Raw genomic sequence first — 24,054 nt, 5'->3', positions numbered from 1 at the left:
ATTCTGTTCCATTAATCTATGTGTCTGTTTTTGTGCCAGTACCACACTGTCTTGATGACCACAGCTTTGTAGTACAACCTGAAATCTGGCATTGTGATGCCCCCAGATATGGTTTTCTTTTTTAAAATTCCCCTGGCTATTCGGGGTCTTTTATGATTCCACACAAATCTTAAAATAATTTGTTCTAACTCTCTGAAGAAAGTCCATGGTATTTTGATAGGGATTGCATTGAACGTGTAAATTGCCCTGGGTAACATTGACATTTTCACAATATTAATTCTGCCAATCCATGAGCATGGAATATTTTTCCATCTCTTTGTGTCTTCCTCAATTTCTTTCAGAAGTGTTCTATAGTTTTTAGGGTATAGATCCTTTACCTCTTTGGTTAGGTTTATTCCTAGGTATCTTATGCCTTGGGGTGCAATTGTAAATGGGATTGACTCCTTAATTTCTCTTTCTTCAGTCTCATTGTTAGTGTATAGAAATGCCACTGACTTCTGGGCATTGATTTTGTATCCTGCCACGCTACCAAATTGCTGTATGAGTTCTAGCAATCTTGGGGTGGTCTCTTTTGGGTTTCCTATGTAGAGTATCATGTCAGTGGTGAAGAGGGAGAGTTTGACTTCTTCTTTGCCAATTTGAATGCCTTTAATGTCTTTTTGTTGTCTGATTGCTGAGGCTAGGACTTCCAGTACTATGTTGAATAGCAGTGGTGAGAGTGGACATCCCTGTCTGGTTCCTGATCTTAGGGGAAAGGCTCCCAGTGCTTCCCCATTGAGAATGACAGTTGCTGTGGGCTTTTCGTAGATGGCTTTTAAGATGTCGAGGAATATTTCCTCTATCCCTACACTCTGAAGAGTTTTGATCAGGAATGGATGCTGTATTTTGTCAAATGCTTTCTCTGCATCTAATGAGAGGATCATATGGTTCTTGGTTTTTCTCTTGCTGATATGATGAATCACATTGTTTTACGGGTGTTGAACCAGCCTTGTGTCCCAGGGATAAATCCTACTTGGTCATGGTGAATAATTTTCTTAATCTGTTGTTGGATCCTATTGGCTAGTACCTTGTTGAGAATTTTTGCATCCATGTTCATCAGGGATTTGGTCTATAATTCTCCTTTTTGGTGGGATCTTTGTCTGGTTTTGGAATTAAGGTGATGCTGGCCTCGTAGAACGAATTGGGAAGTAATCCATCTCTATCTTTCCAAACAGCTTTAGGAGAATAGGTATGGCTTCTTCTTTAAACGTTTGATAGAATTCCCCTGGGAAGCCATCTGGCCCTGGACTTTTGTGTCTTGGGAGGTTTTTGATGACTGCTTCAATTTCCTCCCTGGTTATTGGCCTGTTAAGGTTTTCTATTGCTTCCTGTTCCAGTTTTGGTAGTTTGTGGCTTTCCAGCAATGTGTCCATTTCTTCTAGATTGCCTAATTTATTGGCATGGCTGTTCATAACATGTTTTTAAAATCGTTTGTATTTCCTTGGTGTTGGTAGTGATCTCTCCTTTCTCATTAATGATTTTATTAATTTGAGTCTTCTCTCTGTTCTTTTTAATAAGGTTGGCTAATGGTTTATCTATCTTATTAATTCTTTCAAAGAACAAACTACTGGTTCTATTGATCTGTTCCACAGTTCTTTGGTCTTGATTTCGTCGAGTTCTGCTTGAATCTTTATGAACTCTCTTCTTCTGCTGGGTGTAGGATCTATTTGCTGTTTTTTCTCTAGCTCCTTTATGTGTAAGGTTAGCTTTTGTATTTGAGTTCTTTCCAGTTTTTGGACGGATGCTTATATTGCGATGTATTTCCCCCTTAGGACTGCTTTTGCTGCATCCCAAAGATTTTGAACGGTTGTATCTTCATTCTCATTAGGTTCCATGAATCTTTTTAATTCTTCCTTAATTTCCTGGTTGACCCTTTCATCGTTTAGCAGGATGGTCCTTAACCTCCACGTGTTTGAGGTCCTTCCAAACTTCTTGTTGTGATTTAGTTCTAATTTCAAGGCATTATGGTCTGAGAATATGCAGGGGACGATCCCAATCTTTTGGTATCGGTTCAGACCTGATTTGAGACCCAGTATGTGGTCTATTCTGGAGAAAGTTCCATGTGCACTTGAGAAGAATGTGTATTCAGTTGAGTTTGGATGTAAAGTTCTGTAGATATCTGTGAAATCCATGTGGTCCAATGTATCATTTAAAGCTCTCATTTCTTTGGAGATGTTGTGCTTAGAAGACCTATTGAGGGTAGAAAGAACTAGATTGAAGTCACCAAGAATAAGTGTATTATTATCTAAGTATTTCTTCACTTTGGTATTAATTGGTTTAAATATTTGGCAGCTCCCACATTCGGGGCATATATATTGAGGATTGTTAAGTCCTCTTGTTGGATAGATCCTTTAAGTATGAGATAGTATCCCTCTTCATCTCTCACTACAGTCTTCGGGGTAAATTTTAGTTTATCTGATATAAGGATGGCTACCCCTGCTTTCTTTTGAGGACCATTTGTGTTTTTTTTTTTGTTTGTTTGTTTGTTTTTCATTTTTTTAAAATTTTATTTTATTTTTTTAATATTTTTTTTGGTGTTTGATTTACCAACATACAGAATAACACCCAGTGCTCATCCCGTCAAGTGTCTCCTTCAGTGCCCGTTACCCATTCACCCCCACCCCCCGCCCTCCTCCCCTTCTACCACCCCTAGTCCATTTCCCAGAGTTAGGAGTCTTTATGTTCTGTCTCCCTTTCTGATATTTCCCACACATTTCTTCTCCCTTCCCTTATATTCCCTTTCACTATCATTCCCCAAATGAATGAGAACATACCCTGTTTGTCCTTCTCCGATTGACTTACTTCACTCAGCATAATACCCTCCAGTTCCATCCACGTTGAAGCAAATGGTGGGTATTTGTCGTTTCTAATGGCTGAGTAATATTCCATTGTATGCATAAACCACATCTTCTTTATCCATTCATCTTTTGATGGGCACCGAGGCTCCTTCCACAGTTTGGCTATTGTGGACATGGCTGCTAGAAACATCGGGGTGCAGGTGTCCCGGCGTTTCATTGCATCTGAATCTTTGGGGTAAATCCCTAACAGTGCAATTGCTGGGTCGTAGGGCAGGTCTATTTTAACTCTTTGAGGAACCTCCACAGTTTTCCAGAGTGGCTGCACCAGTTCACATTCCCACCAACAGTGTAAGAGGGTTCCCTTTTCTCCGCATCCTCTCCAACATTTGTTGTTTCCTGCCTTGTTAATTTTCCCCATTCTCACTGGTGTGAGGTGGTATCTCATTGTGGTTTTGATTTGTATTTCCCTGATGGCAAGTGATGCAGAGCATTTTCTCATGTGCATGTTGGCCATGTCTATGTCTTCCTCTGTGAGATTTCTCTTCATGTCTTTTGCCCATTTCATGATTGGATTGTTTGTTTCTTTGGTGTTGAGTTTAATAAGTTCTTATAGAACTTGTGGATTGTTCCACTGAACTTCTTCTTAAAGGGGAATTTTAAGAGTCCCCCTTAAAATTTCTTGCAGAGCTGGTTTGTTGGTCACATATTCTTTCAGTTTTTGCTTATCTTGGAAGCTCTTTATCTCTCCTTCTATTTTGAATGAGAGCCTTGCTGGATAAAGTATTCCCGGTTGCATGTTCTTCTCATTTAGGACCCTGAATATATCCTGCCAGCCCTTTCTGGCCTGCCAGGTCTCTGTGGAGAGGTCTGCTGTTACCCTAATACTCCTCCCCATAAGAGTCAGGGATTTCTTGTCTCTTGCTGCTTTAAGGATCTTCTCTTTATCTTTGGAATTTGCAAGCTTCACTATTAGATGTCGAGGTGTTGAACGGTTTTTATTGATTTTAGGGGGGATCTCTCTATCTCCTGGATCTGAATGCCTGTTTCCCTTCCCAGATTAGGAAAGTTTTCAGCTAGGATTTAGATGGGAAAAGCAGAAGATGAGCCTGAAAAATCTTATAGTGTCAGAAAGCAAGAAAATGGTTAATTCAACATGAAGGCATTTCCAGTGGCCAGATTGTGAACAATCTGGGCATCAAAATATATAATGATAACTCTTTAAAACCCTTTGAATAAACTAGGAAATCATAATTTTACATTTATCTATTTAACATTTTATGAAAATTGAATATTTCTAAACTTTCAAAATACCTCTTCATAAAATACTTATTAATTACAAAAGGGAAAAGTAAATTCACTGCAGAGAAGTTCTCCAGAGAATCACATTAATCAATTGATTAAAGTGAACTCATGTGCCACCTGATAAGATGGAAAGAGAACATAGAATCACAAAGATATTTGCCTTAAATCTAATAATGAGGAAAGATCAGAGAAACCAAACTGAAGTATATTCTACTAAATAGCTGGTTTGTAATCTCCCAGCATTAAGGCCACAAAAAGCAAAGAAAAGGGAGAAACTATTCTAGTCTAAGCAGAGAAGACAAAACAATGAAATACAACATGGAATTTTAAATTGGATCTTTTTACTATAAAAATCGTTATCAGAATAATTGGTTAAATTCAAATGGGAGGGTCTAAGAATCAGATCACAGTATCTGTAACTGCTAATTTTTTTATTTTGGGGATCCCTGGGTGGCTCAGCAGTTTAGTGCCTGCCTTCGGCCCAGGGTGTTATCCAGGAATCCCGGGATGGAGTCCCACGTCAGGCTCCCTGCATGGAGCCTGCTTCTCCCTCTGCCTTTGTCTCTGCCTCTCTCTCTGTGTGTGTCTCATTAATAAATAAATAAAATCTTTTAAAAAAACGTTTTTTAATTTTGATGGATGTATTGTGATTATGCAATGAGTATTTCCTTGTTTTTAAGAAATACATACTAAAATATTTAAGGAAAATGGAATGTCAAATGGCTCTGAAAAACTAAGTTTCTTTATATTAAGCTTAAAACATTTGTTAAATTGTAACAATGTTTCAAACTTCTAAAATTTTATTTTCAAAAATTTAGTGACTTTCTCATATGATGACTTTCATAGTTAGTAAATATGAGAAAAAGATATCATTCATAATAACAGAGAAAAAAAGGATAAAATGCCCAGAAATAAATTTTACTGTGGTATAAAAGGACACTTGTAAAAACTGGAAACAGGAAGGTTGAATGTTATAAAAATACAAGTTCTTGAGTAGGAATATTCAATATCATAAAGACATCAATTTTCCATAAATGAAACTTTAACACATTTCCAATTAAAATACCCACATGTTTATTTGTTTAAAAAGCCCAAATATTTCTAAAGGTCATATAGAAAAATAAACATAGAAGAAAAGGCTGCAAAAGTCCTTTTAAAAAGAGTAATCAGTAAAGCTTAATCTTACCAAATACTGAAATATATCACAATGCTTCAAAAATTAAAATAAATCAATACAAATTGGTAAGTGGGAAAAGTAAATAATAGTTTTCAGAAATAGATTCAGAATGTATATGAAAATTTAGCATACAATAAAAACTGGCATTTCAAATTAGTAGGAAAAAGACATTACTCAACAAATCGTGCCCGAACAGTTGATTGGTCCCTTTGAAGATTACTAAGATGTAGCCATACATCACTATTTTAAAGTAAACTTATTCAAAAATAAATTCCAGATGCACCAAATATTTAACAAGCTTAATATTAAAAATAAAACTATATAACGAAAGAAAGCATGGAAGAATTATTTTTAAATCTTGGCAAGGAGAAAGGCATTCTAAGTGAGAATCAATAACAGAAGACAGAAACTACACAAGCAATCTAAAATGTTTGTATGACACAAAAATCATAAACATGAAAATATGTAAACTGAGAAGATACCTGTAAAGTACAAGACAAAGGGCTAATTTTTTTATACACAAAGATTTTTTTGAAATAAGAGGAAACATAAGCCTCAATGAATGGACAAGGGAGATATAAATAGGCTATTGACATAAATATACATGATTACAAATATAGGAGAAGATTCTAAAGCTCAATCTTAAAGAAATGCAAACTTACAGAGCAATTAAAACTATCTCCAACTAATTTATTGGCGAAATGTTTGTTTTATAATGCATGATATTAGTGTAAATGTTGTGAAATAGAAAATTGCATATACTCATGGTGGGAGAAGAAATTAGTGCAACCCCTTTGGAAGACAATTTATTAATAGTTATCAAAATTTAAAATGCACACATCCTTTGTTCTTGCAGTTCTATTAATACACTTGCTTAGCAAATCAAGAACATCGTATAGGGTGCTTATTTTATTTTAACAGCAAAATTAACTAGAAACAAATTCCCACTGAATCAGGAAGGATCTAGCTATTAAGGGGCCAGTAATTTCAATGGAAAAAAAAGATACAAAAAACTGTCAGATATTAGAAAACTGAAGAGACAAAAAGGGAGCAGAAAATCATACAGAAAGCATCTACCACCATTATTTTTGCTGATGAAGCAAATGGAAGAGGGTTGAATTATTAAAATTTAGAATCGGGGAGCAATGGTCCTTAGAAGTTGAGATCTGGACCTCTGAGGACAGAGCACCAGCAGCTGGAGATGGATTGTTGAGGGGGTGCAATGAAGCTATTTCTGGGAACACTGGGAAAACTGCAAATGGAATTAACTGCTGCTGCTGGAACAAACAGGCACTGCTTGGGTGAAAAAGACATTGCTGAAGAGACACTCACTAGGAGAAGCAAACCAGAAATAGAAAACAAAAGGATAAACACTTTCCTTAGCTTGCTCCTGTCATCCAATCTCCTTTAACACCTGCTATTGACAGATCCTAACAGGAAGCCAGCTGGCTTCCTGGAAAAAAAACTGGTTTGCAGAGCCTCAGCCCCAGCATCACAAAGCAGAACGTATAGAAGTGTGAGTTTAAAGGTGAGCTACAATAGGTTAAATAGCACATTCATCCATTAGTAGTATTTTGGTATATTCAAATAATGATATATAATATAGCCACTAAAATGAATAAGGTAAATATCTACATATTGACATGAAAAAGTCTCCATAAAACATATTAAGTGAAAAATAAAGGTATAAAATAGGGCTAATGCCCTACTATATATATTGAAATAATATAAAATATATTTTAATATTTAAAATATTAAAATTTTAGTATTTAATGTTAAAAATATTTAATAATATGTACATACATATTTACATACTTGAATATACATGGAGATTTTCAAGAAAAAAAATTGTGTATTTTTTTATTGGAGTTTGACTTGCCAACATATAGTGTAACACCCAGTGTTCATCCCGTCAAGTGCCCCCTCAATACCCGTCACCCAGTCACCCCATCCCCCTTCCCACCTCCCCTTTCACTACCTCTTGTTCATTTCCTAGAGTTAGGAGTCTCTCATGTTCTGTCTCCCTCTCTGATACTCCCTACTCATTAAGAAAAAATATTTTTTTCATTATAGTTAATTCTGAGAGTAAGATTAGGACTATAGGTTAGAAGGAAGACTCACTCAACTTTTCAATATTCTCTTGTGCCTGAAGCATATGTTACTACACAATAATTTTTAAAAGAGACCTACTTACCAAAATTCCCATAAATTGTGTAAGATTTGTTGATGCTTCTGCTATTTACGCATCACTTGCATGATAGGCATTGGGGATACAAAGACATTTCAAGGATAACCACTTATCTCCAGATACTTATCTAGTAAGAACCATAACCCTAAGGCACATGTGTATGAGGTAACTAACGTGAAGTTAAAAGGTGATAAGAATAATATAAGGGGTATAGAATAAGTACCAAGGGAGTTCAGAAATATGGAAGACACTATTTCATACTGGAGAGGCCAAGGAGTCTTTGCAAAGATTAAAATAGAGCAAGATAGACAGGAACTCCAAGAGGAAACATTGAGCTAAAGCACAAGAGTATGATGAAGAGTATGATGGTGTAACTCATGGAGTAACTTTCTCCTAATGTGGAAACTCTCCAGCTCTGATCTCTAGAGACCAGATAAAGGTAGAGGTATCAACCAGATGGCTAGGTAACATTATAACAATGTCATTATTATAACAATGACCCCTGATTGGTGAGTTGTATCTAGACTAAGAGAAACAATAGATGATCTACAAATACGTAATGGAGAACCACTAAAATGGGCGTCCCTGACTATAGTAACTCTTTTTTATTAATTTTTTTATTGACGTACAGTTGACACAGCTTGGAGGCTTTTCAAAAAGTTACAAATAAAAATAACATAGATCCAATAATTCCACTATGGGTATTTATTCAAAGAAAACAAAAACATGAATTTGAAAAGATATATGAGCCCCTATGTTTATTGCAGCATTATTTACAAAGGCCAAGATATGGAAACTACAGTGACTCTTGTAACTGAAAAGTTCCTTATAGGAAACTTGGAAAGAGTGCCTATGGAATTTTTTTTTATAAGAGATATTGGTTCCTGTAGGGCTTTTAAGTCAGGAAAGTTCAGCACCTGCCCTATGTGATTCTCATTACCTTGAACCTGAACTACCACGCAGGGAGCCAAAGACGATTGTTGTGCTGCTGCCTCAGCAGCTGTGAGAACAGATTCCTCAGAAAGGAACACCTGACTTAGAAAGGAACACTGACTGCTCTTCTGGAAGATGCGATTCTATCTTTTATCTTTGGAGCACATGTGCCAAATGTGGTCATCTATTTTTTTTTAATTTATTTATGATAGTCACACACACAGAGAGAGAGAGAGAGGCAGAGACATAGGCAGAGGGAGAAGCAGGCTCCATGCACCGGGAGCCCGACGTGGGATTCGATCCCGGGTCTCCAGGATCGCGCCCTGGGCCAAAGGCAGGCGCCAAACCGCTGCACCACCCAGGGATCCCCAAATGTGGTCATCTAAATGTTACATTAAACCTAGGAAGTCGGAGGAGGGGCAAGATGGCGGAAGAGTAGGGTCCCCAAATCACCTGTCCCCAACAAATTACCTAGATAACCTTCAAATCATCCTGAAAATCTACGAATTCGGCCTGATATTTAAAGAGAGACCAGCTGGAACGCTACAGTGAGAAGAGTTCGCGCTTCTATCAAGGTAGGAAGACGGGGAAAAAGAAATAAAGGAACAAAAGGCCTCCGAGGGGGAGGGGCCCCGCGAGGAGCCGGGCTGAGGCCGGGGCGAGTGTCCCCAGGACAGGAGAGACTCGTCCCGGAGGAGCAGGAGCTGCACCAACCTTCCCGGGCGGAAAGGGGCTCGCAGGGAGGTGGAGCAGGACCCAGGAGGGCGGGGATGCCCTCGGGCTCCCGGGGACACTAACAGGCACCTGCGAGCGCAGGGGAGTGCTCCGAGCTCCCTAAGGGCTGCAGCGCGCACGGCGGGGCCGGAGCAGCTCGGAGGGGCTCGGGCGGCGGCTCCGCGGAGGGGGCTGCGGGGCAGGAGCGCGAATCCCACAGCGCAGGCCCCGGAGCACAGGGCGCCGGGACACAGCGCAGGATCCGGCCTCCCCCCGGGACAGGCAGAGGCCGGGAGGGTCCAGGACAGCAAGGACGCTCCTGCCCCGAGCTGAGCAGATCAGCGGCCCCGCCCCGGAGCCTCCAGGCCCTGCAGACGGAGAGCCGAGAGCCCCGAGCCCCGTAGTTCCTGTGGAGGCTGAATCCAGGCTTACAGAGTTGCCATAGCAACTGCGGCTGTTCCTCCTGGGGCCCCACTGGGTAAACAACCCCCGCTGAGCCCGGCAGCAGGCAGGGGCAGAGCAGCTCCCCCAAGTGCTAACACCTGAAAATCAGCGCAACAGGCCCCTCCCCCAGAAGACCAGCTGGACGGATCAGTTCCAGGGGAAGTCAAGGGACTTAATCTACAGAATCAGAAAATACTCCCCCGTGTTTTTTTTTCTTTTCTTTTTGATTTCTGATTGCTTCCCCCACCCCCTTTTTTTTCACCTTTCTTTCTTTTTCTTTCCCTTTTTCTTCTCTTCTTTCCTTTTTCTTTTCTTTTTCTTTTTTCTTTTTTCTTTCCTTCTCTCTCTTTCTCTCCTTTTCCCAATACAACTTGTTTTTGGCCACTCCGCACTGAGCAAAATGACTAGAAGGAAAACCTCACCTCAAAAGAAAGAATCAGAAACAGCCCTCTCTCCCACAGAGTTACAAAATCTGGATTACAATTCAATGTCAGAAAGCCAATTCAGAAGCACTATTCTACAGCTACTGGTGGCTCTAGAAAAAAGCATTAAGGACTCACGAGACTTCATGACTGCAGAATTTAGATCCAATCAGGCAGAAATTAAAAATCAACTGAATGAGATGCAATCCAAACTAGAAGTCCTAACGACGAGGGTTAACGAGGTGGAAGAACGAGTGAGTGACATAGAAGACAAGTTAATGGCAAAGAGGGAAACTGAGGAAAAAAGAGACAAACAATTAAAGGACCATGAAGACACATTAAGGGAATTAAATGACAGCCTAAGGAAGAAAAACCTACGTTTAATTGGGGTTCCCGAGGGCGCCGAAAGGGACAGAGGGCCAGAATATGTATTTGAACAAATCCTAGCTGAAAACTTTCCCAATCTGGGAAGGGAAACAGGCATTCAGATCCAGGAAATAGAGAGATCCCCCCCTAAAATCAATAAAAACCGTTCAACACCTCGACATCTAATAGTGAAGCTTGCAAATTCCAAAGATAAAGAGAAGATCCTTAAAGCAGCAAGAGACAAGAAGTCCCTGACTTTCATGGGGAGGAATATTAGGGTAACAGCAGACCTCTCCACAGAGACGTGGCAGGCCAGAAATTGCTGGCAGGATATACTCAGGGTCCTAAATGAGAAGAACATGCAACCAAGAATACTTTATCCAGCAAGGCTCTCATTCAAAATGGAAGGAGAGATAAAGAGCTTCCAAGACAGGCAGGAACTGAAAGAATATGTGACCTCCAAACCAGCTCTGCAAGAAATTTTAAGGGGGACTCTTAAAATTCCCCTTTAAGAAGAAGTTCAGTGGAACAATCCACAAAAACAAGGACTAAATAGACATCATGATGACACTAAACTCATATCTGTCAATAGTAACTCTGAACGTGAATGGGCTTAATGACCCCATCAAAAGGCGCAGGGTTTCAGACTGGATAAAAAAGCAGGACCCATCTATTTGCTGTCTACAAGAGACTCATTTTAGACAGAAGGACACCTACAACCTGAAAATAAAAGGTTGGAGAACCATTTACCATTCAAATGGTTCTCAAAAGAAAGCAGGGGTAGCCATCCTTATATCAGATAAACTAAAATTCACTCCGAAGACAGTAGTGAGAGACGAAGAGGGACACTATATCATACTTAAAGGATCTATCCAACAAGAGGACTTAACAATCCTCAATATATATGCCCCGAATGTGGGAGCTGCCAAATACTTAAACGAATTATTAACCAAAGTGAAGAAATACTTAGATAATAATACACTTATACTTGGTGACTTCAATCTAGCTCTTTCTACCCTTGATAGGTCTTCTAAACACAACATCTCCAAAGAAACGAGAGCTTTAAATGATACACTGGACCAGATAGATTTCACAGATATCTACAGAACTTTACATCCAAACTCAACTGAATACACATTCTTCTCAAGTGCACATGGAACTTTTTCCAGAATAGACCACATACTGGGTGACAAATCGGGTCTGAACCGATACCAAAAGATTGGGATCGTCCCCTGCATATTCTCAGACCATAACGCCTTGAAATTAGAACTCAATCACAAGAAGAAGTTTGGAAGGACCTCAAACACGTGGAGGTTAAGGACCATCCTGCTAAAAGATAAAAGGGTCAACCAGGAAATTAAGGAAGAATTAAAAAGATTCATGGAAACTAATGAGAATGAAGATACAACCGTTCAAAATCTTTCGGATGCAGCAAAAGCAGTCCTGAGGGGGAAATACATCACAATACAACCATCCATTCAAAAACTGGAAAGAACTCAAATACAAAAGCTAACCTTACACATAAAGGAGCTAGAGAAGAAGCAGCAAATCGACCCGACGCCCAGCAGAAGAAGAGAGTTAATTAAAATTCGAGCAGAAATCAACGAAATTGAGACCAGAAGAACTGTGGAACAGATCAATAGAACCAGGAGTTGGTTCTTTGAAAGAATTAATAAGATAGATAAACCATCAGTCAACCTTATTAAAAAGAACAGAGAGAAGACTCAAATTAATAAAATCATTAATGAGAAAGGAGAGATCACTACCAACACCAAGGAAATACAAACGATTTTAAAAACATATTATGAACAGCTCTACGCCAATAAATTAGGCAATCTAGAAGAAATGGACGCATTCCTGGAAAGCCACAAACTACCAAAACTGGAGCAGGAAGAAATAGAAAACCTGAACAGGCCAATAACCAGGGAGGAAATTGAAGAAGTCATCAAAAACCTCCCAAGACACAAGAGTCCAGGGCCAGATGGCTTCCCAGGGGAATTCTATCCAACGTTTAAAGAAGAAATCATACCTATTCTACTAAAGCTGTTTGGAAAGATAGAAAGAGATGGAGTACTTCCAAATTCATTCTATGAGGCCAGCATCACCTTAATTCCAAAACCAGACAAAGACCCCACCAAAAAGGAGAATTACAGACCAATATCCCTGATGAACATGGATGCAAAAATTCTCAACAAGATACTAGCCAATAGGATCCAACAACACATTAAGAAAATTATTCACCATGACCAAGTAGGATTTATCCCCGGGACACAAGGCTGGTTCAACACTCGTAAAACAATCAATGTGATTCATCATATCAGCAAGAGAAAAACCAAGAACCATATGATCCTCTCATTAGATGCAGAGAAAGCATTTTACAAAATACAGCATCCATTCCTGATCAAAACTCTTCAGAGTGTAGGGATAGAGGGAACATTCCTCGATATCTTAAAAGCCATCTACGAAAAGCCCACAGCAAATATCATTCTCAATGGGGAAGCACTGGGAGCCTTTCCCCTAAGATCAGGAACCAGACAGGGATGTCCACTCTCACCACTGCTATTCAACATAGTATTGGAAGTCCTAGCCTCAGCAATCAGACAACAAAAAGACATTAAAGGCATTCAAATTGGCAAAGAAGAAGTCAAACTCTCCCTCTTCACCACTGACATGATACTCTACATAGGAAACCCAAAAGCCTCCACCCCAAGATTGCTAGAACTCATACAGCAATTTGGTAGCGTGGCAGGATACAAAATCAATGCCCAGAAATCAATGGCATTCCTATACACTAACAATGAGACTGAAGAAAGAGAAATTAAGGGGTCAATCCCATTTACAATTGCACCCAAAAGCATAAGATACCTAGGAATAAACCTAACCAAAGAGGTAAAGGATCTATACCCTAAAAACTATAGAACACTTCTGAAAAAAATTGAGGAAGACACAAAGAGATGGAAAAATATTCCATGCTCATGGATTGGCAGAATTAATATTGTGAAAATGTCAATGTTACCCAGGGCAATTTACACGTTCAATGCAATCCCTATCAAAATACCATGGACTTTCTTCAGAGAGTTAGAACAAATTATTTTAAGATTTGTGTGGAATCAGAAAAGATCCCGAATAGCCAGGGGAATTTTAAAAAGGAAAACCATATCTGGGGGCATCACAATGCCAGATTTCAGGTTGTACTACAAAGCTGTGGTCATCAAGACAGTGTGGTACTGGCACAAAAACAGACACATAGACCAATGGAACAGAATAGAGAACCCAGAAATGGACCCTGAACTTTATGGTCAACTAATATTCGACAAAGGAGGAAAGACGATCCACTGGAAGAAAGACAGTCTCTTCAATAAATGGTGCTGGGAAAATTGGACATCCACATGCAGAAGAATGAAACTAGACCACTCTCTTGCACCAGACACAAAGATAAACTCAAAATGGATGAAAGATTTAAATGTGAGACAAGACTCCATCAAAATCCTAGAGGAGAACACAGGCAACACCCTTTTTGAACTTGGCCACAGTAACTTCTTGCAAGATACATCCATGAAAGCAAAAGAAACAAAAGCAAAAATGAACTATTGGGACTTCATCAAGATAAGAAGCTTTTGCACAGCAAAGGATACAGTCAACAAAACTCAAAGACAACCTACAGAATGGGAGAAGGTATTTGCAAATAACATATCAGATAAAGGGCTAGTTTCCAAAATCTATAAAGAACTTATTAAACTCAACACCAAAGAAACAAACAATCCAATCATGAAATGGGCAAAAGACATGAAGAGAAATCTCACAGAGGAAGACATAGACATAGCCAACATGCACATGAGAAAATGCTCTGCATCACTTGCCATCAGGGAAATACAAATCAAAACCACAATGAGATACCACCTCACACCAGTGAGAATGGGGAAAATTAACAAGGCAGGAAACCACAAATGTTGGAGAGGATGCGGAGAAAAGGGAACCCTCTTACACTGTTGGTGGGAATGTGAACTGGTGCAGCCACACTGGAAAACTGTGTGGAGGTTCCTCAAAGAATTAAAAATAGACCTGCCCTACGACCCAGCAATTGCACTGTTAGGGATTTACCCCAAAGATTCAGATGCAATGAAACGCCGGGACACCTGCACCCCGATGTTTCTAGCAGCCATGTCCATAATAGCCAAACTGTGGAAGGAGCCTCGGTGCCCATCGAAAGATGAATGGATAAAGAAGATGTGGTTTATGTATACAATGGAATATTACTCAGCCATTAGAAACGACAAATACCCACCATTTGCTTCAATGTGGATGGAACTGGAGGGTATTATGCTGAGTGAAGTAAGTCAATCGGAGAAGGACAAACAGTGTATGTTCTCATTCATTTGGGGAATATGAATAATAGTGAAGGGGAATATAAGGGAAGGGAGAAGAAATGTGCGGGAGATATCAGAAAGGGAGACAGAACATAAAGACTTCTAACTCTGGGAAATGAACTAGGGGTGGTGGAAGGGGAGGAGGGTGGGGGGTGGGGGTGAATGGGTGACGGGCACGGAGGGGGACACTTGACGGGATGAGCACTGGGTGTTATTCTGTATGTTGGTAAACTGAACACCAATAAAAATTAATTTATTAAAAAAAATAAACCTAGGAAGTCAAAAACAAAACAAAACAAACAATAAAAAAACCTAGGAAGTCCTCCTGTCTCCCTGAGCAGCACTGCAGATGGGTTTAAAGAACATCAATGAAAGTGTTTTAGTGGAGAGTTCTACCAGTGCAACTATAAGGTCTAGAACATGAGAGATTTTAGCCAAAGCATGAAGATTGTAAATGCAAGAGTGAATAAAATGGATTGCAATCTAAGTTTTAGAAGAGAGTAAAACTCTGACAGCTTTTGAGTAGACAGTTAACATGATCAAATTCCTTTTTAAATCATCATATTTTTTAAAAATTTTTTCATCATATCTTTAAAAAGGACTCTGTTCCATAATACATGTTGGAAGGAAGTCCAGAGATCAGTTCAGTCAAAGGTAATGGAGGCCCAACCCAAGTGGCTGAAGGGAACAGACTAATGCAGAAGGTATTTCTGAGATAGACTGCTTAGAACAGAGCAGTAGCCTGAGATGCAAGGTGTGACCTAGTGTGACCACTAGTGGAGAGATCTGACTTGCAATGTATTGCAGTTGACTGCAGGGTTTCCTCACTGAACCCCCTGTCATGATCTGAGTTCAAGTTGGTTGCCATTACTTAATTTCTAAAGGTGATTCGAGATTTTCTGACAAAAAGTACAAGTACACTGAGATAGTTATGAGTTGTAAGAAAAAAAAATAATGCTTGTTTTTTTTCCCCCCAATAAAGTATTCATCTTTTCTCCTTGGAGATTAAAAAGAGTGACTTTTACACTGAAAAATAAAGTTGAGAAAATAATTGTGGTTATTTCTTTTCCACAGGGACTATTACTGATTATAAAAACAGGGAGACATATACAAATATTCAACCACCTTTTCCATCTTTTGTTCCTTCTTGGAACATACATTCTCATGTTTTAGCTCTGTTTTTCAAACTTGTTTTCTTGTAGATATTACACAATCTGATTCTCTGTCTTCTCCACTGACAGGCCACCCTTTTTCTTACTTGCACTCCTAGGATTTGAATGGTTTAAAACTTTAAAATGGAGCAATAGTTACTTTTCCAGATAAATATATATCTTGAAACTCCTTTCATCTTTAGCTACTAAAAACTGAAAATCTCTCAAATTACAGGAAATGCCCTTGAAGTGTTAGGAATGATGACATGTTTTTTTCAGGTTTTCTGTAAATGTACATCGTAAAATGAAAAAGAAAAAAAAAGAGCAAGGAAAGCATTCACTTAGGAGTACTATCTTCTTTCTAAACTCCTTGAAGTATCTCTGGTCTTCTCCCGAATGCCATTTTTTTCCCTTCTACATCTTCCTAAATTGGAAAAAGCAAGATGTACTTATAAATATCTTGTGAACCTGAAACCCTTTTTGTTACTGGAAAACAAACAAAAGCATCCTTTTTTTAAAGTACAGAAAAGTTTTCTCTCAGATAAATCAGTAGTTAAAATGTAAAGTGTGTTTTTGAACTTGCCCTTTCTCAGAAGGATAAGCCTAATAAACATGAAGAAAATGGAAGCATAGCATATTAACCCAAACAAAGATAGCTAATTAGACCATACTCCTAACAATAAGTGTGTTAAAGACTTCCTCCAGTCAATTGCTAAAGGACAGCTCCCTGTCTTCTATTAAAAAGCATTATAATATTTTTCTTCCCTTTGTCTCTTCAAGATAGCAACTTCTAATATTAACAAGCCATGTGTGTACCTAGCCCCAGATGCCATTTCACCCAGGTGATAAAACTACTATAGATTTTGCTAACTGTAACACTTTACAACAATTCTCATCCAGAATAAAAAGTGGCATGACTTTTTGCTTTTGAGAACAATCGTCTCCTTCTGGGTTAGCAAGCTCTTAAGGATCCTGAGACGCAAGTAAAAAGGGCTCTAGAAGGAGAAGACTGGAGATTTTTTAAAAATGTGTAAAGAATTCAAGAAGCTAATGACCCCATCAAAAGGCGCAGAGTTTCAGACTGGATAAAAAAACAGGACCCATCTATTTGCTGTCTACGAGAGACTCATTCTAGACAGAAGGACACCTACAACCTGAAAATAAAAGGTTGGAGAACCATTTACCATTCAAATGGTTCTCAAAATATACCCTAAAAACTATAGAACACTTCTGAAAGAAATTGAGGAAGACACAAAGAGATGGAAAAATATTCCATGCTCATGGATTGGCAGAATTAATATTGTGAAAATGTCAATGTTACCCAGGGCAATTTACACGTATACTGCAATCCCTATCAAAATACCATGGACTTTCTTCAGAGACTTAGAACAAATTATTTTAAGATTTGTGTGGAATCAGAAAAGACCCCAAACAGCCAGGGGAATTTTAAAAAAAAGAAAACCATATCTGGGGGCATCACAATGCCAGATTTCAGGTTGTACTACAAAGCTGTGGTCATCAAGACAGTGTGGTACTGGCACAAAAACAGACATATAGATCAATGGAACAGAACAGAGAACCCAGAAGTGGACCCTGAACTTTATGCTCAACTAATATACGATAAAGGAGGAAAGACGATCCACTAGAAGAAAGACAGTCTCTTCAATAAATGGTGCTGGGAAAATTGGACATCCACATGCAGAAGAATGAAACTGGACCACTCTCTTGCACCATACACAAAGATAAACTCAAAATGGATGAAAGATCTAAATGTGAGACAAGATTCCATCAAAATCCCAGAGAAGAACTCAGGCAACACCCTTTTTGAACTTGGCCACAGTAACCGGAGAAGGACAAACAGTGTATGTTCTCATTCATTTGGGGAATATGAATAATAGCGAAAGGGAATATAAGGGAAGGGAGAAGAAATGTGTGAGAAATATCAGAAAGGGAGACAGAACATAAAGACTTCTAACTCTGGGAAATGAACTAGGGGTGGTGGAGGGGGAGGAGGGTGGGGGGTGGGGGTGAATGGGTGACGGGCACTGAGGGGTACACTTGACGGGATGTGCACTGGGTGTTATTCTGTATGTTGGTAAATTGAACACCAATAAAAATTAATTTATAAAAAAAAAAAGAATTCAAGAAGCTTAACTACTTGGAGTGCCTGTGAATATGGATTTCAGAGTTAACGGAACACTACTGGAGGAGTGTTTAAAGATGCACGATATGTTGTCTAGTTAAGAGTGTCTAAATGGCAAAAATGGCAAAATGCAACAAATGCATATATATCATTCAACTGGTAAAATGTGGAGAGGATTTCAGGGTAATGGGTAAGAGGGAACTATACTGCTACTGACATTGTAGTTTTTAATGAGAAAATTCATACAAATGATACTCTGAAAATTCTCTACCACTTGACAACTGTGTGAACCTTGGTATGAAACCACCCAAGCCTCACTATCCTTAACTGTAAAATGGACCAGGTATTAGTTTTGCATCACTGGTGAAACAAATTACCACAAATGTACAGCTTAAAACACAAATTTATGATTTTACAGCTCTGGAAGTCAGAAGTCTGAAACAGATCTCACTATGCTATAATCAAGTTGTCAGCAGGGCTACATTCCTTCTAGAAACTCTAGGGAAGACTCTATTTCTTTGCCTCATCCAGCTTGTAGAGACTGCCACAATTCTGTGGCTAATATACCCCTTTTATCATCAAAGCCAGCAATGGCCAGTTGAGCCTTTCTCACCCTAAATCTCACTAAGTCACATGCCTCCCTCTTTCACTTATAGAGGACCCTTTTGGCAGTGGGCCCACTCTCAAATCCAGAGTCTTCTCCCATTTCAAGGTCAGCTGATTAACAACCTTAAATCCATCTGCAACCTTAATTTCTCTTGTCTTCTCTTGAATAGTTTATTCACAGGTTTCAGGGATGTGGATATGCACATCATTGGTGGCCATTATTTTGCGTACCACAGATCTCCTAAGTGTCTTGTGAGAAATAATGAAATAACATAACATGCAAAGTGCTTACACACTGCCTATGAAAAGCCCTCAATTATTATTCATGTATAAAATTTATAGATAAGGTAGACATGTCTCACTAAAGGTAACCTAACTAACCTCATCCAAAGTAAGTAAGGATATATATATAATGGCCAAATTTTCTCTAGGTTGAGAAATAATTGACATATACCACTGTATAAGCTTAAGGTATATAGCATAATATTTGATTTACGTATACTGTGAAATAATTATAACATGTATAGTTAACATCCACCATCTCATATGGATATTAAAAGAGAATGAAAAAATATCCTTGTGATAAGAACTCTTATAAGCTACTCTCTTAACAACTTCCCCATATATCATACAGCAAGTATTAACTATAGCCATCATGTTATACATTACATCCCTAGTGCTTCTTTATAACTGGAAGTTTGTATCTTTTGACCATCTTCCTCCAGTTTCTCCTCTCCTCAACTCACCCCCCACCTCTGATAACAAAGTATCTGATCTCTTTTTCTACGAGTTTTCTTTTTTTAAATTTATTTATTTATTCATGATAGACAAAGAGAGACAGAGAGAGAAAGAGAGAGGCAGAGACACAGCAGGAGGGAGAAGCAGGCTCCATGCCAGGAGCCCGATGTGGGACTCGATCCCGGGTCTCCAGGATCGCACCCTGGGCCAAAGGCAGGCGCCAAACCGCTGAGCCACCCAGGGATCCCTTCTATGAGCTTTTTTTTTTAAAGATTCTACATGTAAGTGAGATCATACAATGTTTGTCTTCGTCTGTCTGACTTATTTCATTTAGCACAATGCCTTCAGGGTCCATTCATATCGTTGCAAATTTGGGGATTCCTTTGTTTTTTATGGCTGAATAATATTCAGTTGTGTATATGTACCACAACTTTATTCATTCATACATCGATGAACACTTAGGTTGTTTCCATGTCTTGCCTATTGTAAATTTGTACATAATGTTTCTATGATCATAAGGGTGCAGACTTTTTGAGTTAATGTTTTCATTACCCTTGGAATTTCCCAGAAGCAGAATTGCTGGATCATATGGTAGTTCTATGCTCCATACTGTTTTCCATAGTAGCTGTACTAATTTACAATCCCAGCAATGGTGCACAGGTGTTCCCTCTTCTCCATATCCATGCCAGCATTTGTTTTCCCTTGTCTTCTTGATAATGACCATTCTCTTTTTTAAAAAGATCTTATTTATTTATTCATGAGAGACACAGAGAGAGACACAGGCAGAGGGAGAAGTAGGCTCCATGAAGGGAGCCCGATGTGGGACTCAATCCCGGGACTTCAGGATCACGCCCTAGGCGGAAGGCAGGCACTAAACCACTGAGCCACACAGGGATCCCCTTGATAATGACCATTATTAAAAGGCATGAGGTAAAATTGTAGTTTTAATTTGCATTTCCCAAATGACTAGTGATTCTGAGCATCTTTTCATGTATGTTGGCCTTCAAATATTTTCCTTGGAGACATGTCTACTCAGGTCCTTTCTTTGCCCATTTTTTAAATTGAAATTTTTTTTTTGCTATTGAGTTGTATGAGTTCTTCATATATTTTAAATATTAATCCCTTATCAGGTATATAGTTTGCAAATATTTTTTGCCATTGTGTAGGTTGTCTTTTCACTTTGTTGATTTATTCTGCAGTGTAGAACCTTTTTAGTTTGATACAGTCCCACTTTTTTAAAAATTTTATTTTCTTGCTTATGCTTTGGGTGTCATATCTAAAAGAGCATTACCCAGACCCAAGTCAAAGAGTTCTTTCATGTTTTCTTCTATGAGCTTCATGATTTCAGGTCTTATATTTCAGACTTTAATCCATTTGAGGTAATATTTGTGAATGTTAGATAGTGGTCAAGTTTCGTTCTTTTGTTTTTGAATATCCAGTTTTCCCAACATGATTTACTGAAGAGATTGTTTTTTCTCAGTTGAGTATTCTTGTCTCCATTGTCAAATACTAGTTGACTATATGTGTTTATGTTTACTTCTGGACTCTCAATTTTGTTCCACGGTTCTCTTTGTTTTTATACCAGTACTATACCGTCTTAATGCCAATAACATTGTTGTATAGTTTGAAATCAGGAAGTGTGATACTTCCTGCTTTGTTCTTCTTTCTCAAAATATTTTTGGCTATTTGGAGTCTTTTGTGGTTCCACATAAATTTTAAGAGTGTTTCTTCTAGTTCTGTAACAAATGCCACTGGAGTCTTGATAGGGATTGCATCAAATCCACAGATAAATTTTGATAGCATTGACATTTTAACAATATTAATTCTTTCAATCCATGAACACAAGATAACTTTCCATTTATTTACATCTTCTTTGATTTCTTTTATCAATATCTTATGGGTTTCAGAGTAGTGATCTTTCACCCCCTACCCCCTGGTTAAATTTATTTCTAAGTGTTTTATTGTTTTTGATGCTATTTAAATGAGATTGATTTCTTTCTTTTTCAGAAAATTCATTGTTAGTGCATAGAAACGCTGATTTTTATATGTTAATTTTGTACTCTGCAACTTTACTGAATTCCTTGATTAGTTCTAACAGTTTTTTGGTTGAGTCTTTAGGGTTTTCTATATATATAAAATCATGTCATCTGCAAATGGAGACAATTTTAGCTAGATTTTTCTAAGGTCCTTAACTGAACCTTCCTATTTATGCCCATTGCATTTTGAATCATTCCCATTTATATCTTCTTTATAATTCAGATTTAGTCATATTATCGATTGAAAGCATCCTCACACGCGCCTTCATGAGATCATTGTTTCAGCAGAGGCAAAGTTTGCTAAGGGAAATTGTCAATTTGCTAGAGTTAGTGCAAAGACACAGTTACTAACCAAGCAGGACATGTCTCCAAAGAGAAGTCATAGACATAGAACATCAAGTAGGAACCTCTAAAGGGAAAACCAGGAGCTCCACTGCTTTCCATTATGCTCTATTCTGTTCTGAGATCTAAACTGCTGCTGATTTTTCATCTTTTTATCACTTCGCACAAGTGTCCTTGGGAGACACTACAGAGGGTAGCACATAGCTCATCCCATTGATTCTAAATTAATTTGATATTTTAACTTCCAGCTACTGTGCTTCCTAGGCTGCTAAATTGTTTTAGGGTGACTTTTTTTTTTTCTTTTGCACAAATAAAATCTGTCTAGTAGAAGCTGTGGGTTTTGGTAAAATTACATTTAACGTTTATTTCAGTTCACTTAGAAATACAAAACTTTGACTACATTCAAGAATTTTTTTCACAATGATAAAAACATACAAAAGTAGCATATATAGGAATTAGTTTGATTTAACATAAGCACTTTGTCTAACACTTCTCAAGACATAAGTATACCCTTTCAAAGCAGTGTCAACTGTTGTCTATAGCACCCTTTCCCCTGGAGATTATGATCATTAATTTTAAAAAAATAATTTGAAAGAGTTAATGAGCACAGGAAGATAAAAGAATAGACAGGGATCCCTGGGTGGCGCAGCGGTTTGGCGCCTGCCTTTGGCCCAGGGCGCGATTCTGGAGACCCGGGATCGAATCCCACATCGGGCTCCCAGTGCATGGAGCCTGCTTCTCCCTCTGCCTATGTCTCTGCCTCTCTCTCTCTCTCTCTCTCTCTCTCTGTGACTATCATAAAATTAAAAAAAAAAAGAATAGACAGGTTAGCTTTCTCAAATCATACAAGTTACCCAAAGAATACTTAGAGTAAATTCCTTATTGAAGTCGAAAATAATCAAGATTATTTTGTTATCCAGATTTTTTTAACTTCAACTATCACTAGGACTATTTCATAATATTAGTATACTGGTGATCAAATAATAGATTTTTTAGATATCTATGACATGAAATCTTGAGAAAAAAATGTTCTGGGTATAGACTGACTATATAAAATAATAAAATACTGTCACTGTATAAACTTCAAAATATTTAACTCTATAATTCCTATGATTATAAATCAAAAACTACAAAATAAAAATAAAATGGAATAGGAACAAATTTCAGCAGAAGATAATGGACATTATCTTTTTTTTTCCTTGAAAATTTTAATGAGAATTCTCCTACTGAAAATTAAGTATTAATTAGCTCACAAAGGGTAGGGCAGTAAGACTGACACTGGGTAGGCAATAGAAGACATGCCAGAAACAGGGTTTGATTACTGGTGAGCCATGTGATCTTCCTAAGCCTTTGTTTTCTTTTCTCATTAAAAGTATTCCTTATTTGAAGTTCTGGAAGTTCCTAAAGATTCTCAAAGTAAAATATTTGAAATCTAGAGAACTGAAATGACTTCAGAGCAACAAAGCAGGATTTGCATATGTTTTTTCCATCTCACTACTCTGTCAAAAAGATTCTTCGTCTCTCTACAAATTCACAAGTGCCCCCTATTCATTATATCTGGGGTAAATCCCACTGAAAACAATGACAAACCCTTGACATATTTCTTACTCACTTGGTAAACTGCGAAGTGGAGGAGGAGGCACATTGTTTATAGCTATCATATGAGACAAAATAGCTGCTGGAAGAGAAGACAAAGACATCTTGATGGCTCAAAAGCAGCTGATCAGAGGCTAGTTGAGAGGCAAACAATCCTTCTTTGCCTTGAGACATCATAAAGCAGAACTCGCAAGGTACTCCCTGATAGGCTGAATACACGGAACCTTCATGTTCACAGTTCTTACACAATGCACAGCATTTCCAAGAGTTAAATATAGACCAGGAAGAGCTAGATCAGTCCTAGTCCAGTGGAATTTATGAAGGGGGTTTTGTGACCTATAAGGAGTGGTAAGAATGAAGAAGGAAATTCTACAACGCAGGTATAGCAGAATCAACAGCACACAAGTCCAGATTAAATAAAGAATTCATTTCATTAGTCATCCATAGTCCAAAGCCCTTTCTCTGCCTACTAAATGTTTACAATAGGTATTAGAGACCCTATTTGTGGCAGCACCAATAGAATATTTATACTGCTCTCTATGGCTACATATATAGGGTAAAACATCTCCTCTAATTATATACCAGTAACTCAACCCTGCTTATATGTAACCATATTCTACTGGAATATGGCATATATTTTGGTTATTTTCTTCTGCTTCACAATACTTAGGGCTCACTTCAATGACTAGGGT

The 24,054-nt window shown here is 38.3% G+C and overlaps 1 protein-coding gene across 1 annotated transcript in view; it reads right to left on the bottom strand.

Moving 5' to 3' along the window:
* CNBD1 (cyclic nucleotide binding domain containing 1) overlaps positions 1–23,466 on the bottom strand; it is a 362,719-nt gene extending 339,253 nt beyond the window's left edge. Inside the window, exon 1 of the mRNA XM_055303353.1 lies at positions 23,379–23,466. Coding sequence (XP_055159328.1) covers positions 23,379–23,466 — 88 coding nt within the window. The remainder of the gene's footprint in view (positions 1–23,378) is intronic.
* Positions 23,467–24,054: the final 588 nt, after the last annotated feature.

This window comes from Nyctereutes procyonoides, unplaced genomic scaffold, assembly GCF_905146905.1.
Source record: "Nyctereutes procyonoides isolate TBG_1078 unplaced genomic scaffold, NYPRO_anot_genome, whole genome shotgun sequence".
Taxonomy (NCBI): domain Eukaryota; kingdom Metazoa; phylum Chordata; class Mammalia; order Carnivora; family Canidae; genus Nyctereutes; species Nyctereutes procyonoides.
This window is presented reverse-complemented; position numbering and strand designations above follow the sequence as displayed.